At 44.9% G+C, this 16527-nt stretch overlaps 1 protein-coding gene across 2 annotated transcripts in view; it reads right to left on the bottom strand.

Moving 5' to 3' along the window:
* RNF216 (ring finger protein 216) overlaps positions 1 to 16527 on the bottom strand; it is a 172098-nt gene that overhangs the window by 22974 nt on the left and 132597 nt on the right. For both annotated transcript variants that reach the window (XM_029219533.1, XM_029219534.1), the window contains exon 14: positions 8630 to 8727. In XM_029219533.1, the coding sequence (XP_029075366.1) occupies positions 8630 to 8727 (98 nt within the window). The remainder of the gene's footprint in view (positions 1 to 8629; positions 8728 to 16527) is intronic.

The following is a 16527-nucleotide window of genomic DNA, read 5'->3' as shown; positions in this document are numbered from 1 at the left end:
GTCCTTGTCTTTTATTTTTTATTATTTTATTTATTTATCCCCCCCCCCCGCTTTTTCAGCTGCACCAGGTCTTAGTTGAGGCATATGGGATCTTTGTTGAGGCATGCGGGATCTTTCATTACGGCACGTGGTCTCTTCGTTGCAGTGCTCAGGCTCCTCTCTAGTTGTGGCGTGTGGGTTGCAGGGCGTGTGGGCTCTGCAGTTTATGGCACGCGGGGTCTCTCATTGAGGCGTGTGAGTTCAATAGTTGTGGCATGCAGGCTTAGTTGCCCTGCAGCATGTGGGATCTTAGTTCCCTGACCAGGGATTGAACTTGTGTCCCCTGCATTGGAAGGCTGATTCTTTACCCCTGGACCACCAGGGAAGTCCCCAAATTTACTATTAAAAAAACAAACAAGACTCACAAGGTTCTGATGAAAAAGTTTCCAATCTGAAAAGCTGTGACCAAAACACAATTACAATTTTCTATGGCACAAACTTTCTGTGTACACGCACCCTGGAGACTGAGATGTGGCTTTAAGCCATTGCACTCTGCCTGGGGCTGGCTCACGTCTTCCCTGGGCAGCTGCTTAGACCGTAGTGTGGGAGAGGAGTGGCTAAAGAGAACCAAGGTTATATAGCCCTTTCCAGGAAGAGGGTGCATTTGCTTGCTCTGTTCCACCAAGCTGTCAGTCGCCAATGTGAAATAATACTGGGTGTGGTGGGGGAGAAATGGATGGAGGAGGGGGCTTCCCTGGTGGCGCAGTGGTTGAGAGTCCGTCTGCCGATGCGGGGGACGCGGGTTTGTGCCCCGGTCCGGGAGGATCCCATGTGCCGCGGAGCGTCTAGGCCCGTGAGCCATGCCCGCTGAGTCTGCGCGTCCGGAGCCTGTGCTCCGCAGCGGGAGAGGCCACGGCAGTGAGAGGCCCGCGTGCCGCAAAAAAAAAAAAAAAAAAAAAGATGGAGGAATATGAAAAACACATAGAACTCAGCATGGTTATAATGTTCAAATAGCTACTCAACACTGCAAGGATATCTATTCAAGTCCTTTGTTTTTGCAAAAGAACAGAACTAGATAGGGCCAGAATGGCCCTGTACCATAAAAGGACTGCTATTATGGGATGTGGTGACCACCTATGCAGTAATGTGAAAGTGCAAAATGGGACTGGGGAGAAATCATAGATGATTTTTTTGGGAGGAGGGTGATTTGGCAAGAAGATTCTAAACTAGGCAGGAAGCAAACAGCCCTACAGGATGTGATCATTCACAGGAAAGGAAGAGAAGCCTGGGCTGCAGCTGTGTGGACTGACCTTGTGTTCAAACAGGAAGGCTCACTGCCCTCCTCTATATAACCAATCAAGATCCTACAATTCCATGATTATTTGTTCTCACCACTATTTAATTATGTTGGAAACTCCTTTTGGGAGCTGTCCTTATTTCTTGTAGCATACACTATTCAAAATCGTAAATGGCTTTCCTCTGTGAGCATGTGTATGCATTTTTCTGGTGATAATGTGCACATAAAATTTACCATTTTATCTATTTTAAAGTGTACAATTCAGGGACATTTAGTATATTCCCAATGTTGTGCATCCATCACCATTACCTAGTTCCAGAACATCTTCATCACCCCCAAAGGAAACTGTACCTATTAAGCACTCACTCTCCCCAATCCCATTTCCCCTGCAACTGCTCATCTGCTTTCTGTCTCTAACGGTTTTGTCTATTCTGTACATAGGCAAATATCCATAAGCCTATGAATACTTTATATAAAAGGAATCATACAAGATGTGGCCTTTTGAAACTGGTTTCTTTCACTTAGCATGTTTTGAAGGCTCATCCACAGTGTAGCCAAATATCTTCATTCCCTTTCCACGGCTGAATAATATTCCACTCTATGGATATACTACACTCTGTTTACCATTCATCAGTTGGTGGACATCTGGGTTGTTTCTTCCATTTGGCTATTGCAAACAGTGCTTCTAACGAACATTCTTGTACAAGTTTTGCTGGAATACCTGCCCCATCTTATACCACTTATTATGCTGTATCTTATGATTTAGCAATAAACTGCTTATGGTTCCCTGTGTGTACCCTGTGCCTACAAAAAGTGATACCAGATTCCTGTGAGCATCTCTGCGAGTGGCACCGCCATCGAGGGGTGCTGATTCTCAATAAGTCTCCTTTGCTTCTCTGTCTGGACTGTGTAGAGGAATGGGTCTCGCAGAACACTGCATTACTATAAGCCTAAGCAGGTGCTGACTCTAACTGCAGCTGCTGTTCCAGGTGTCATTTCTTACCAGAGCAAATAAACATAACCTCTGGCAACTGGTATGCAGCCAATGATCTGGAAAATGCTTTTATTTTCTGACCAATAAGCCGAGAACACCAGAAGCAGTTGGCAAGGACCTTGATCATCTGTCAACCAACAGACAATCCACTGGACCACTATTCTAATGACACGCAAATAGAACCCAGTTAACAGGAAGTAGCAGGTACTTTACGATACATTAATATGGTGTATGTATGCCAGAAGGTGGGAGATAGATCTCTTGAAAATACAGAGATCTCTAATCTCTATGAATCTCTGGTGGCCTGGAGGTCATGTGCATATATATCAGGCTATTCCTTCCAAAGCTACGCACACATTGCTGTTATGTTGTATCCCCTACCACAAAGAAAGAAGTCAGACATTTGGGAGGCCTTTCTGGATTTTGGAATTAACATATATCACATCTGGATACATGGTTCTGATCCATTTACTGCTGATACAAAAGGCCAGGTTTAAGTAGGGTCTAAACCAAGAGAAGTCTTCCAGCTGCTATTGGACCCAGTGGTGTTCCAAGTGTCTACGGCAGACCAACATGCTGAACAGAGCTCGTAGCAGGAACTGACAGGAGAGTCAGAAAGGGGGCTGTGCTTCAAAAAGTAACCAACTCTGGGAATCCCTGGTGGTCCAAAGGTTAGGACGTGGCACTTTCACTGTGGAGGCCCGGGTTCAATCCCTGGTTGGGGAACTAAGATCCTGAAATCTGTACAGTGTGGCCAAAAAAAAAAAAAAAAAAAAAAGTAACCAAGTCTTCTCCTTCTGAGAAACATCTCTGGGTCTGTGACCGAGTCTTGGAGTAGTCTAAATGCCTGATCAAGAACCAGTTTATAGGGCTTCCCTGGTGGCGCAGTGGTTGAGAGTCTGCCTGCCGATGCAGGGGACACGGGTTCGTGCCCTGGTCTGGGAAGATCCCACATGCCGCGGAGCGGCTGGGCCGTGAGCCATGGCCGTTGAGCCTGCGCGTCCGGAGCCTGTGCTCCGCAACGGGAGAGGCCCACATACTGCAAAAAAAAAAAAAAGAAAAAAAAAAAAAGAACCAGTTTATAGAGCTGGGCAATACTCCATTACCAACTGCAAGTAGAGTACATATGACCAGGCTTGAGCAGGCCCTGAATACAAGAAGTTGTCTGTTTATGCGCTTTGTCACATTTATAAATCAGGGCTTCCTGCTTAAAAAAGAAAACAACAACAACAAAGAGCTAATACTTATTATATATATAGACTTATCACGTGGCAAGAACCATTCTGGGTATTTTAATCTTCATAACAACCCTACAAGTAGATACGATTATGCTCTATACTTTACAGATAAGGAAATTTAGGCACAGAAAGATTTAAAAATTTGCCTAAGGTTCTTAACTACAGCTATCCAGGGTGAGCACTCAATAAATCTGTACTGACTTCATGAATAAGACATCCTTCTTCAAGGCAAAACAAAGGCTCAAACAGCAACAACAGAAATCATCCGTTCCTCCCAACTCAAACTAGATATGACATGTCCACAATAACAAGAACAGATCTGGGGGGAGCTGGCTCGTAAACCGGCTGAAAGACAATTCCAAATGAGAAGTTTAAAGTGTTTTAGGCAACAGCACAACTGCTAGAATACTGCCAGACACGATGATGACTTTGAAAAAAGAACATTTTTTGACATGTTCATCACTCAAGGCCATGCCACTGGTCAGGGTGGTGGTCACTCTAAAATATAAAGGCTGGTTGACAGGGATAAGCCTGGATGTGACGAAGCAATACCAGATTTTTCTAGTTGGCGTGGTATTTGTGATTACTATGTATGTGGCTGAATTAGTTTTCTTTTGTTTACTGTAACCTTAATCACATCTGCAAAGCCCTTTGCCATGTGAGATTAAAAACAAAACAAAACAAACCACAGGTTCTGGGGATTAGGGCATGGATTATCTTTGGAGGCCATTTTCTCTTCTCTAACACAGTCTGCCCTCTGGCTTCCAAAGACTGATATCCATCCCACATGCAAACTACAGTGACCTCATCTCAAGGACCCCAAAGATCTCATCCAGTATAACATCAACTCAAATTGCATCACCTAAATTAGGTATAGATGAGACTCTGGGTACGATCCACTATGGGACACACTTCCTCTCCATTTGTGGGCCTGGGAAACTAAAGAAACAAATTATCTGCTCCTAAAATACAATGATGGGACAGGCCTAGGACAGCATTTATAGATATTCTGGTTCAAAGGGGGAGAAAATGGAAGGAAAAAAGGAGTCACCATTCCTAATAAATTTAGAAATCCAGCTGGGCAAACTCCCTTATATTTCAGCTCTAAGCACAATCCTCTGTGGCTCACAGCTCTGTTCATGGCTTGAAGAGGAATAATCCTTCCTTTTTCAAGAAAGGTAGCATATGTTTGCAGCTGAGTAGTTTTTAATCAGCCTGTTTGCTGCTTATAGAATTTTGGGGGTCTGACAGACTTCTTTCATTTTGTACTGTCTCTTTCAGTCCAACCTGGCAGTGTTTCTACTGATATAAAATTCTCAAGAACCTTGTGGGTCTCCCATGTATGTCACAGGGATTCATTCCATTAAGACATGAAGCTCAGGGGCTTCCCTGGTGGCACAGTGGTTAAGAATCCACCTGCCAATGCAGGCGACACAGGTTCGATCCCTGGTCCGGGAAGATCCCACATGCTTTGGCGCAACTAAGCCCATGCACCACAACTACTGAGCCCGCACTCTAGAGCCCACAAGCCACAACTACCGAGGCCCGCGTGTCTAGAGCCTGTGCTCCACAACAAGAGAAGCCAATGCAGTAAGAAGCCCACGCACTGCAACGAAGAGTAGCCCCTGCTCCCCGCAACTAGAGAAAGCCCGTGCACAGCAACGAAGACCCAACACAGCCAATAAAATATAAATAAATAAATTTATTAAAAAAAAAAAAAAAAAAGACATGAAGCTCATTCACAGATATTTCCTTGATAATCCCATCTCTACTTTTGGCTTCTGCTTAGATGGCTGAGGGATAATGCCCGAGTTTCCTAGAGGCTCCCTGGTTACACTGAGGGGATCTGTGAGTCACTCTCTCAGGCTCTTCAAAGAGCCTTTGTGTAACTGAACACTCTGACATTCTCAAGGCAGCCTTGGTTTTTTTCTCTAGAGCATGCTTTTCCTGACAGTCAATCTCTTAATTTTAGGGTCTTTTATCATCTGGAGAGTATGAGATTTTCAGAAACAATCAAGCCTGTTCCTTAAAAAAAAAAAAATCTATTTATTTATTATTTTTGGCTGTGTTGGGTCTTCGTTGCTGTGTGCAGGCCTTCTCTAGTTGCGGTGAGCAGGGGATACTCTTTGTTGCAATGCGCGGGCTTCCCATTGAGGTGGCTTCTCTTGTTGCAGAGCAGAGGCTCCAGGCATGCGGGCTTCAGTAGCTGTGGCATGCGGGCTCAACAGTTGTGGCTCGTGGGCTCTAGAGTGCAGGCTCAGTAGTTGTGGTGCACGGGCTTAGTTGCTCCATGGCATGTGGGATCTTTCTGGACCAGGGCTCGAACGCTTGCCCCCTGCACCAGCAGGTAGATTCTTGACCACTGCGCCACCAGAGAAGTCCCACCTGTTCCTTTTTGTTAACAGCTCTCCTCTCAGTCTATCTCTTTCCACTTGCATTTTCTACTCTTCAATACTGTGCTTGGGGGACTTCCCTGGTGGTCCAGTGGGTAAGACTCTGTGCTCCCAATGCAGGGGGCCTGGGTTCAATGCCTGGTTGGAGAACTAGATCCCGCATGCATGCCTCAACTAAGAGTCCGCATGCCACAAATAAAGATCCTACATGCCAAAACTAAGACCCAGCAGAGACAAAAAAAAAAAAAAAAAAATACTGTGCTTGGAAACTTCAGTTAAATGTCGTTTCACCATTTACAAGTTCTACTTTCTTCATAATTGCTGGACACAAGTCAGCTAAGCTTTCTGCCATTATATAACAATCCTCCAGTTTTCAATAACATGTTCTCCATTTCCTTCTGAGTCCTCACCAGCACTGCCTTTCGTGTCCATATTTCTACTAACAGTCTGTTCATGGTGATTTAAGTGTTCTCTAAGGTAATTTAGGCTTTGCCCATAATGGTCCTCACTTACTTCTGAGCCCTCAACGGTGGTTTCTAATGTCTGTATTTCTACTAATGGTCTGTTCAAGGCAATCTATGTATTTTTCTATCATGCTTCTCAAAATTCTTCCAGTTTCTACCCATTGCCCAATTCCAAACCCATTTCTACATTTTAAGGTATCTGTTACAGCAGCATTCTACTTCTGGTTCCAAAATTTATTTTCTATTGCTGCTATAACAAATTACCACAAACTTATTAGCTAAATATAACACAAATTTATTATTTTATAGTTTTATAGGTCAGAAGTCCAGCATGGATCTCATCAGACTAAAATCAAGGTGCTGGTGGGCTATGTTATCTACTGGAGGTTCTAGGAGACAATCTGTTTGCTGCTCATCTGGAATGTCAGAGGATTCAGTTCTTTGAGGTTGTAGGACTTGAAGTCCCCATTTTCTTGGCAGCTATAAACAGGTTATTCTCTGCTTCTGGCAGCTCTCACGTTCCTTGGCTCATGGCCTTCTTCCTCTACCTTCACAGAGAGCAACAGGAGGTAAAATTCTTCTTGTGTCTCTCTGACTCTTTGTCCATCATTCCATCTTTGTCTGATCAGAGAAAAGCTCACTCTGCTTTTAAGAAGTCATGTGATTAGACTGGATTTACCTGGATAATTCACGATAATCTTCCCTATTTCAAGTTCCATAACCTGAATCACATTTGGAAAGTCCCTACTGCCATGTAAGGAAATATATCCAAAGATTTATAGGTTCCAGAGATTAGGACATGGGACATCTTTGGGGAACATTATTCTGCCTACCAAACCTGTGGCAAACAGCAAAGTCATGGAGCCATTTGCCTAGGTTCAAATTCCTGCTACGCCAATTACTACCTGTGTGACCATGTTTACTTGGGCTCTCTGTGTGTCAGTTGTGTCATCTGTAAAATGAGGATAATAGTACCTATCTGTGGTGGAGACCTGGAGACTGTTAACTGCCCCAAATAGCCATTTCCCACTTTATTTTCTTGGTCACAAAACCCACTCCTTACCCTTCAAATTTAAGCTGGAGAAAAATTCGGCCAGCTAGGAACTATATATGCTATCTGCCTTGGAGCCAGGTTGTGGCCATATGACTCAGTTTAGACCGATAGGGTATGAGCAGAAATAATATATATAATTTCTGCTTCACTTAAAACTTAGAAGCTGCCTGCCTGGCAACTTGTCTCTGTCTCTCTCCTTTTCTACGGGCTGGAGTGCAAATGTGGCTGCAACCTAGTCACAATTATGCAGATAAGAACACCACCTTAGTGAAGCCATGAGATCAAGAAACCTAGGTCTTTGAATGACCTCATGGGACAGATTTGCCCCACCTGCCAGGCAGGGCTGGGCTACCATATGAGAGAGAAATAGACTTCTGTATTATATAAATCAATGTATTTAATAGCTGTAAAGTGCCCAGACACATAAGGAGTGCTATACAGTGATGTTCTTCTTACTGACTGCATTATTTTGAATTCTGGAGGTTGTAATTCTACTTAATGTCTCAGGCCACCAGTCTCCTACAGAAAACAGATAAGCAACAGTAGTGCAATGTGACTTAATTAAAATGTGTAATAAGGGACTCCCCTGGTGGTGCAGTGGATGAGAATCTGCCTGCCAATGCAGGGGACACATGCTCAATCCCTGGCCCAGGAGGATATTACATGCCGCGGAGCAACTAAGCCCGTGTGCCACAACTACTGAGCCTGTGCTCTAGAGCCCGTGAACCACAACTACTGAAGCCCACAAGCCACAACTACTGAAGCCCGCGCGCCTAGAGCCCGTGCTCGGTAACAGAAGCCACTGCAATGAGAAGCCTGCATACCGCAACGAAGAGTAGCCCCTGCTCGCTGCAACTAGAGAAAAGCCTGGGCACAGCAATGAAGACTCAACGCGGCCAAAAATAAGTTAATTAAAATGTGTAATAACACATTTTATTTAAATAGTAAAGAGAAGAGGAACCAAAAGTTATTGAATTCATACGTGCCAGGCATTTACTATGTTACATTTGACCGAGAAATAGTTCTAAGAGGCTGCAGAGATGAGGAAACAGAGGCTCAGGGGTTAGGTCCCTTCCTTGAGATCATTCTAGCCTGGGGTAGCTTCAGAGCTTATTTTTCCCACAATATTCACTGCCCCCTCTGCCCAAAAGGCAGGTTAATGGGGGAGTTGCAAATCAGTCAATAAGCCCCCCTGAATCATGTTACTCACATAGATGTTCGGTACTTGATGTCATCTTTTTCAGCCAGTTCTTCACAAGTGAGACCGTTGTGCTCTTTCCAGAGTCCCTGACACTTCCTACAGGTTTCCTGGGGAAAAAGGAGAGACACAAAGACAGCTCTTGGTGAGTAGACACCATATACGTCTCTGTTTAACAATCGGGAATGCGAAACAAGCTTCACTTGGCTTGATTCTTCCAGAGGATCTCTCTCCTTTTCAGCAGGGATATTTCTAAAGACATCTCAATAGAAGGTGTAAGAATCATTATAAGAAAGCATGGGGAAATTTTTCTCTCCTTGGATCAAAAGAAAGTGTCGCTCCCATCACCCAAGGTTTATAAGGTTTTCTAAAATGCCAGGAGTCACCTGAAAAACTACAGAAGATAAATTTATATGATCTTGGTTTTTTAAAAACAAAATACCGTGAGCTGCTTGAGGTCTGGTTCTGCCCAGCGTTCCAGTGTTGGTCTGGCACAGACCACTTGTGTTGAATTGAAGTGAAGAACAGTCTAGATTAGGATCACTAGGGGTCCTTAGGGGAGACATTCCCTCAGTCATCCCTCACTCATAAACATGGATATCATCCTCCATAGCTTAACTTCATTTATAAACATAAATTCAAAATAATTACTAATTTTTATTCTAGGACTCCTCACAGTTTATAAAATATTTTCACATGTGCCAGAAACCATCTCACATCAGTAACAGGAATTTAAAGAAACATTAATGCAGTTTAATTTCCATAAATAGAAACCACAACCCTAATAAGTACAATGAAGGAAGAAATGGTGGTGTCAGCTTTGTTTGGCCTGGTGCGACAGTGAAGGCTTGAGGACGTGGAGTCTGAGATCAGGAAGATGAGTCAAAGAAAGCAGAAGGAGAATAGCATTCCAGACAGAGGAACAGTAAGAGAAAGACTCTAGTAGATGAAACTGGCCGAGTTTGGTTCCTGTAGCTGGACTGCAGGCAGTGAAAATAGGCCTGGTGAGGCCCGCTGGAGCCCGTCCATGTGAGGCTTTGTAGGATGTGATTATCAGTTTGACCTTTATCCTAAGAGTGGTAGGGAAGCATCGAAAGGTGTCAAGCATGGAAGTAACATGAGCAGGTTTGTGATTTTAAAAGATGATTCTGTGTGGAGAACAGAGCAGAGGGAGAAAAGAGTGGAAGTGTAAGACACTAGGAAGCTATTAAAGTCATTCAGGAGAGAGACTATGGAGGCCCCGGTCAGGTAGGTGAGGACATGAAGGAAAGTTGACTGATTTAAGAGAAATTTAGGAAGTAAAACTTGCTGGCTTGGTGACGGCCTGGCTCTGGGAATGAGGAGAGGGAGGTATCACCCTGATGCCTTGGTTTCTGGTTTGTGCAACCCAAGATAATAGCGACATGGATGGAGCTTGGGAACAGTGGAAAAGGCCTGGCTTGGGAGGAGGGAGGGCAGGTGTTAAGATCCCGAGTTTGATCTTGGCAGTAATGACACAGGGGGACCTGTGGGACACCCAGTGGAGATGTCAGGCAGGGAGTTGGGGGTACATGTTTAGCATCTGGAAGTACCTGGGGTAGAGCTCGCCAGGAGATGTGCTAGATTATATCTTCACATCAATTCTAGAAACATCTCCTACCTCTGTATTCTCCACTTACTACTGAACTTTCTGTAATATATACTGCTGAGATGACTCTAACAAGGTGCAGAGCGGTATACATAGTAAAGATACTACCACTTCTACATCAAAAAAGGTGGTGGTGGGAGAATATAGTGATATATAAAATCAACCTGAAAGGATAGCCAAGTAATTGGTAGTACTGATTGTCCCGAGTGGCTGGAAAGTGGGGTGAGACTTCTTACTGTAAGCTCTTTGTATCTTTTGTATCTTGTACTAAACCTAATTAAAATATAAAATTTTAAAAGAGAAAGAGAAATAAAATGGACTGCTTGAGGAACTGAGAACCTGAATAACTCTCATAAAAAGGCTTCAATCAATGGCATGGGGTGGGGTGGAGTTAGAGATGAGCTGATCAGAGATTCTCTATTAAATGCTGTTGCTTCCAAGGTCCTGGTCTGCTGCTCTCTGGTCCACTACCTACATCTCTGTCAGTAAACAGAAGCTAAATCAGTACTGACTTCATTACTACACACCCAAACGTAAAGCAGCGTAAAACCCATTTTTTTTAAAATACCCATTTTTAAAAGACCTTGTGCCTGACTATTCTGGGAAACTGGAGGATAAACAACAGCTGGAGAATAAATGAGCTAGTATCTATATCTTAACCTTCAAAACAATGCTAACCTAGCCACCCACCAGGAATAACATCTTGGAAACAATGCATGGCATTTAGAGAGTGCTTTCCAGCATTCCTGGTGATCCAGTTATTAATTCATGGGACCTTCTTCATAAGGGAAGAACCCATTTTCTAGGTGAGGCACAGGTCCATGACAGCAAGATGACCTGGCCAAGCTGAGTCAGCTGTGAGGGGTCACCACGAAGCCACTGCTTACTTCCAATGTCACAGCGGCTCTCCTGTAGGTCCATGTGTGGTTTTTCAGGCATGTACTTCTCATTGAAGGGCTGAGGGGTCCCAGAGAATAAAAATGAAATGTCTTTTGAAGAGACTAGCTAGTTGGACATTGAAGCCCACAATTAAAAGAAGGCAAGCAAATAGCAGGCTGGGTGAATTTTACATTTGGACCTTTCTGTGTGTTGTTTCTTTACAACGTACCCTCTCTTCTAAACACAGCGTATACTTCACTAAGCTGTGATTCTCTCCTCTCAAGTACAGCTAGGCTTTGTTCCTAAATGCAACAAATGCTTAAACAATATTAGGCAGAAGAAATGTTCTTCAATGTTTCTAACGTGAAGATAATCAGTTCTTCAAAGTAAGGTTAATGAAAGTCCCAAGGACCATTTTGGAAGGTGGAGTACAACGCTGACAAGTAACTTCAAAACATGAAGGACATGCATATCTTGGCTGTCAAATCTAATTGGAGAGGCTTCCCATCGCCTGTGTGCGTTTTCAGATCAGGAGGAAACATGAATTCATCATCGGCCCGAACACAACAGAGAAGGCAGCTCCTTCCTTCTTGATGAGGAAGGCGTGCACACACTGGTTGACTCAGCAGCTACCAGTCCATGTTCCTCGTGACATCAGAGAGATTTCCGGTTAAGTTTTACGTTGCCCTTTAGTGCGCAAGATGCATCAAGGTGTTTTGACTATTCATTAAGGTCTTAACTTTGTACTCTAAAGAAAGTACTCGACAGCTTCTCTTCATCCATTTTCTGCTGCTTAAATAATGTTTACTGGGTAAGGCAGAAGATCAAGTTTGGTTTCAGATGACCCTGTCAGGGAGCTGACATTTCTTCAAAGAACCAGCTTCCTAAAAGACTAGCAGACAGTGTCCAGGTCATCATCTACGCATAGCAGGGCTTCCTGCTGCTGGCAAAGAACCTGAGAAATGAGACCAAGGGTCCAAGTCGCCAGACTCTGCACTTCTTGCTCGCCGTCCCTCCAGGCCTGCTCTGAAGTTTCTTGGTTCCCTGTGCATCCTGCATCTTTCCTGCTTGACTTCCAGCCTTGTCTCAGAAGCGCAACACAGTAGAAACTGCTCACTTATTTCTGAATGGTTCCTCCAGTGAAACTTCCAGACTCACTATCCAGGGGAGAGAAGTCTGCTGGCCTAAGATATGGGGTATGCGGCTGTGGCCAATTCATATCAAATCTCTGAAATTCCAGCTCTCTGCTTTGCCATCTCAGGTACTCAAAAACTGGTGGGGCTGTAAATCCTCACACCTCTTAAGTAAAAGATGAGGCCCGGGCACCTGACCATTCACAAGTGCTTAGCATACTCCAGAAGCCACAGGGCTATGGGCATTCAGGCCACACGTGTCTTCCAGCTGTCAAAGTCACTGGTTCTCCCCACCTCAAGACCCAAATGACATACGGATGCTAGCCAAAGCCAGAAAGAGTTCGATTTTAAGACAGGAAAACAGACAATGAGATGGATGCTGGAACCCTTGGGAATCAATAAAGCTTGGCAAAGTCAAAGCTCAGGCAGAATCAGTGGGCTTTTCTTCCTTTCACTAAGGGAATTTGAGGATCTCTATTTTCTCTACAGCAAGGATGCCAAGGAAGTCAGATATGTGAGCAAACCAAGTACAGCACAGTGGAGGTAAGTATAATAGTGTACACATGTATGTGTGCATGCGCACACACGAGCACACAAGAGACAGCAAAGGGGGTGGGGCTAAGTCAGACAAGGATTCTTTGAGGAGTTGGTGTCTTCATGGGACTGAATAAAACCAGTATCGTGAGGACTTCCCTGGTGATCCAGTGGTAGAGAATCCACCTTACAATGCAGGGGATGCAGGTTCGATCCCTGGTCAGTAACCTGAGATCCCAGATGCTGCGGGGCAACTAAGCCTGCGCGACACAACTACTGAGCTTGTGCGCCTCAACTAGAGAGAAGCCTGCACGCCGCAAAGAAGGTCCCTCGTGCTGCAGCGAAGACCCGATGCAGCCAAAACAAACAAAAATTAAAATACAACAGTATCATGAGTGATGAGAACATCCAGGCAACCAATAAAGTACTCCTCACATCTGGACTGACATCTCTTAGGGAAGTGCCTTTCCCAGCTACAACAGCCATTAAAGTACGTAAAATGTAGAACCAGGGAATTCTCTGGAGGTCCAGTGGTCAGGACTCTGTGCTTTCACTGCTGAGGGCGTGGGTTTAATCCCTGGTCCGGGAACTAAGTTCCCACAAGCCACACGGCATGTCCAAAAAAGAAGTAGAACCAGACTCTCAATCAAACATTTCAACAATGAAACATATTCAAAGTGTTAATATTTTAATGAACACAAAAGGTTTTCATATTATTAAATAGAATTGTTTTGTTTTGGGCTTCCCTGGTGGCGCAGTGGTTGGGAGTCCGCCTGCCGATGCAGGGGACACGGGTTCGTGCCCTGGTCTGGGAAGATCCCACATGCCGCGGAGCGGCTAGGCCCTTGAGCCATGGCCGCTGAGCCTGCGTGTCCGGAGCCTGTGCTCCGCAACGGGAGAGGCCACAACAGTGAGAGGCCCGTGTACCGCAAAAAAAAAAAAAAATTGTTTTTTAAATAAAATTATTTAAAAGTATTTATTTCATCCTACCCTTTACAATTTTCTGTATTTATGTATATTTTGCAATGTATGTTACAACAGTAGTACAGACACATAATTTATAAATAAATAAATACATACTTTGGGGGGAATTCTGTACGCATTTTTTTCCAATACAGAGAGCAATCGCAAAGTTGTGCCATCTACTACCCTAGATATCAGAAAGTCACGGAAGGGATCCAGACATGGCAGCAACCTGCCTGGGCTTGCGTTTCCAAATGCTTTGATGGACTGAAGAGGCTGAGACTAGAGGCAAGAGGACAGTTAAGCAGCAACTGAAGAGTCTATGGGACTGGGTTGGGGAAAACATGGACTTGGATCAAGTGATGAAGGAGGAGGAGCAGATCTGAGTGAGGGTGGGAGGCAGAGGTGAGAATAGAAGTTTAATTTTAAACGAGCTTATTTATTCACTCTCAATATTTGCTGAATTTTTATCATTGGTTGAGGGCTGTATGAGATGCTGGGGATACAGCATTAAGCAAGTTAGACTCAGTGTCTAACTTCTTGCAGCTTATGTTCTGCTGAAGAAAAGAGACATTAGACAAACTGGATATACAGCTACAACTGTGACAGGAACATTCAGAGGAAAAGCACTGGGTGCTGTAGAAGAGCGGAGTTAAATTAGCCCAGCGATCAGGAAAGGCTTTGTGAGGACGTGATGTTGAAGCTGAGCCCTGAGGGATGAGCAGAGTTAGCCAGATACGGGGGAAGGGTGTTCCAGGCAGAGGGGAGAGGATGTGTGAAGGCTTTGGCACAGGTGAGGGCCTGTCTCATTCAAGGAGCACAGAGGGAGTTGGTATTGGCTGGAGCCCAAGGGGGAGAGCTGAGAGTAGACAGTGGTGAATTCTGGTACAGCCGCTGAGGCTGGAGGGAGGTGTTTGGAAAGCCAGGCTAAATAGGTGGGAAGTGCAATGATCTAATTCACATTTTCAAAAGATCACTCTGGCGGGCTGATGGCTTGCTAGGTTGTAGGACCTTGCAGTGACCCCCTCACTGAACTAGGGTCTGGTAAGTAACTTTTAGGGGAACAAGCCCTAGGGTCTGGATTCAGTTCTTGGGCAGACTTCCTCCACAGCCCTCCACAAATAAGGCCACAACCTCCCTCCTGAACCAAGCTGTGCCAATGCTGAGCCTGGCAGAGGTGAGGCTGACCTGTGACCAGCAAACGGCAACATACCTATCTTTTCTTGTTAGGAATAAGAGGACCACTTTTCCTACACAATTTCAGAAAGGGACTTCATTATTATTTTAAAAAGGAGATTGTTTTTTTTCAGTTTTGGCTCTTTAGATGAGTTTCTCATTGAAATGTCATCTATATGGTATGGAACATCTTTAACAAGAGTCTTGAACTCAGACATCTCACCCGAGACCCTGGTTCAAGGTTTCAGACATATACACCTTCTGGTACAGGCTGTTTACACACACATTTCACTTAGTCTTCACAGCAATTCTACAAGGGAAGTACTGGCCATTATCCACCCCCCCCTTTTTTTTTTAAGTAAATGGGAAAGGAAGGCTCAGAGAGGCAAATTAACTTGTTTAAGGTCACAGAGCTATGGACTCAAGTCTGCTCAAATCCATTTACACTCCCCACTCTATTCTCACTGACTCCAGCACGGTGTCTGTGAGCAAGAACAGGTCATTGGTTACTGGAAGCCCTGAGGTTACAATGGGCATCTTGTAAGGAGACCACAGACGAAAGGTCAGTGAGGTCACGTAGAACCAAGCGTCAGGGTAGCAAAGGTGTGGACACCGAGCTGCAGCTGTGCAGGATGCCTGCTTCCCTGCGTTTCCTGGAGAGCTGGGAATGACCCATTAAGAGGCAGGATGGACTAGGATTAAACACGAGGACACCTTTTATTAATGATAATGATAGGAACCTGCTAATCACAAAGTAATCCTGGACTGGACACACGTGAGGAAGTAGCTGTTCCTGTCTCTTTCAGCCAGTTGCATGTCTGGCGGGGCACTGACGGAAGTGTGTTTTTAGATTCCCATTAGATGTACAAACGTGAGTATTCCACACCAGAACCAAATATCAGTTACCTGGTCCTTCCCTCAACCAGCCCCTGGAACTTTACTTGTAAATACTGGCCGCTCACTTCCCCAAAAGTGGCCAGGATTAGGATACATGAAGACCTGCCAGTGAGAATGCTTGAGGTGATTTACCATCACCAACCCTGTGATTCAGTGCAGACCATTTCTGCACTGAAAGGAGTAAGGACACCTTCACTTTCCCTCCCTCGTTCCCTTCAACAAATACCTCCTGAGCGCTGCCACGAGGACCAGGCACTGTTCTCAGCAAACGATCACTGAACAAATGAAGTCCCTGCCCTCCCCGAGTCTACAGTCTGGGAGTGCTGGAGTGGGTGGATCGCCAAACAGATAAACGTCTAGTCTGTAGGAAGACAAGGAGCACCCAGGGGAACTAAAGCAAGGTGAGGGAGGGGCAAAGAGGTGTGAAGGACAGCCCTGCGCAGAGGTGGCGTGTCAGCTCAAACCTGAAGGGTATCTGGTAGAGGAGTGGGAGCAGGATGGAGGATGGTCAAGTGAGCCAGGAGAGAAGAAGGAGAGAAGCTCAGAGAAACAGCCGTCCCAGGTCTCACGTCCGTCCTGAGCCAGCACCCAAGGCCAGCACTGTTGGCCTCCTGCCAGTGCCACACGCTCAACACCCTCAACCTCGCAAAGCTCTGCCTAGGTGTCCTTTCTCTGCTGGCGACAACTACTCATCAGCTCTC

Source organism: Monodon monoceros, unplaced genomic scaffold, assembly GCF_005190385.1.
Source record: "Monodon monoceros isolate NGI ecotype Baffin Bay Population unplaced genomic scaffold, NGI_Narwhal_1 Super_Scaffold_13, whole genome shotgun sequence".
Lineage (NCBI taxonomy): Eukaryota > Metazoa > Chordata > Mammalia > Artiodactyla > Monodontidae > Monodon > Monodon monoceros.
The sequence above is the reverse complement of the archived record's forward strand: the minus strand, read 5'-3'. Positions and strand labels throughout refer to the sequence as shown.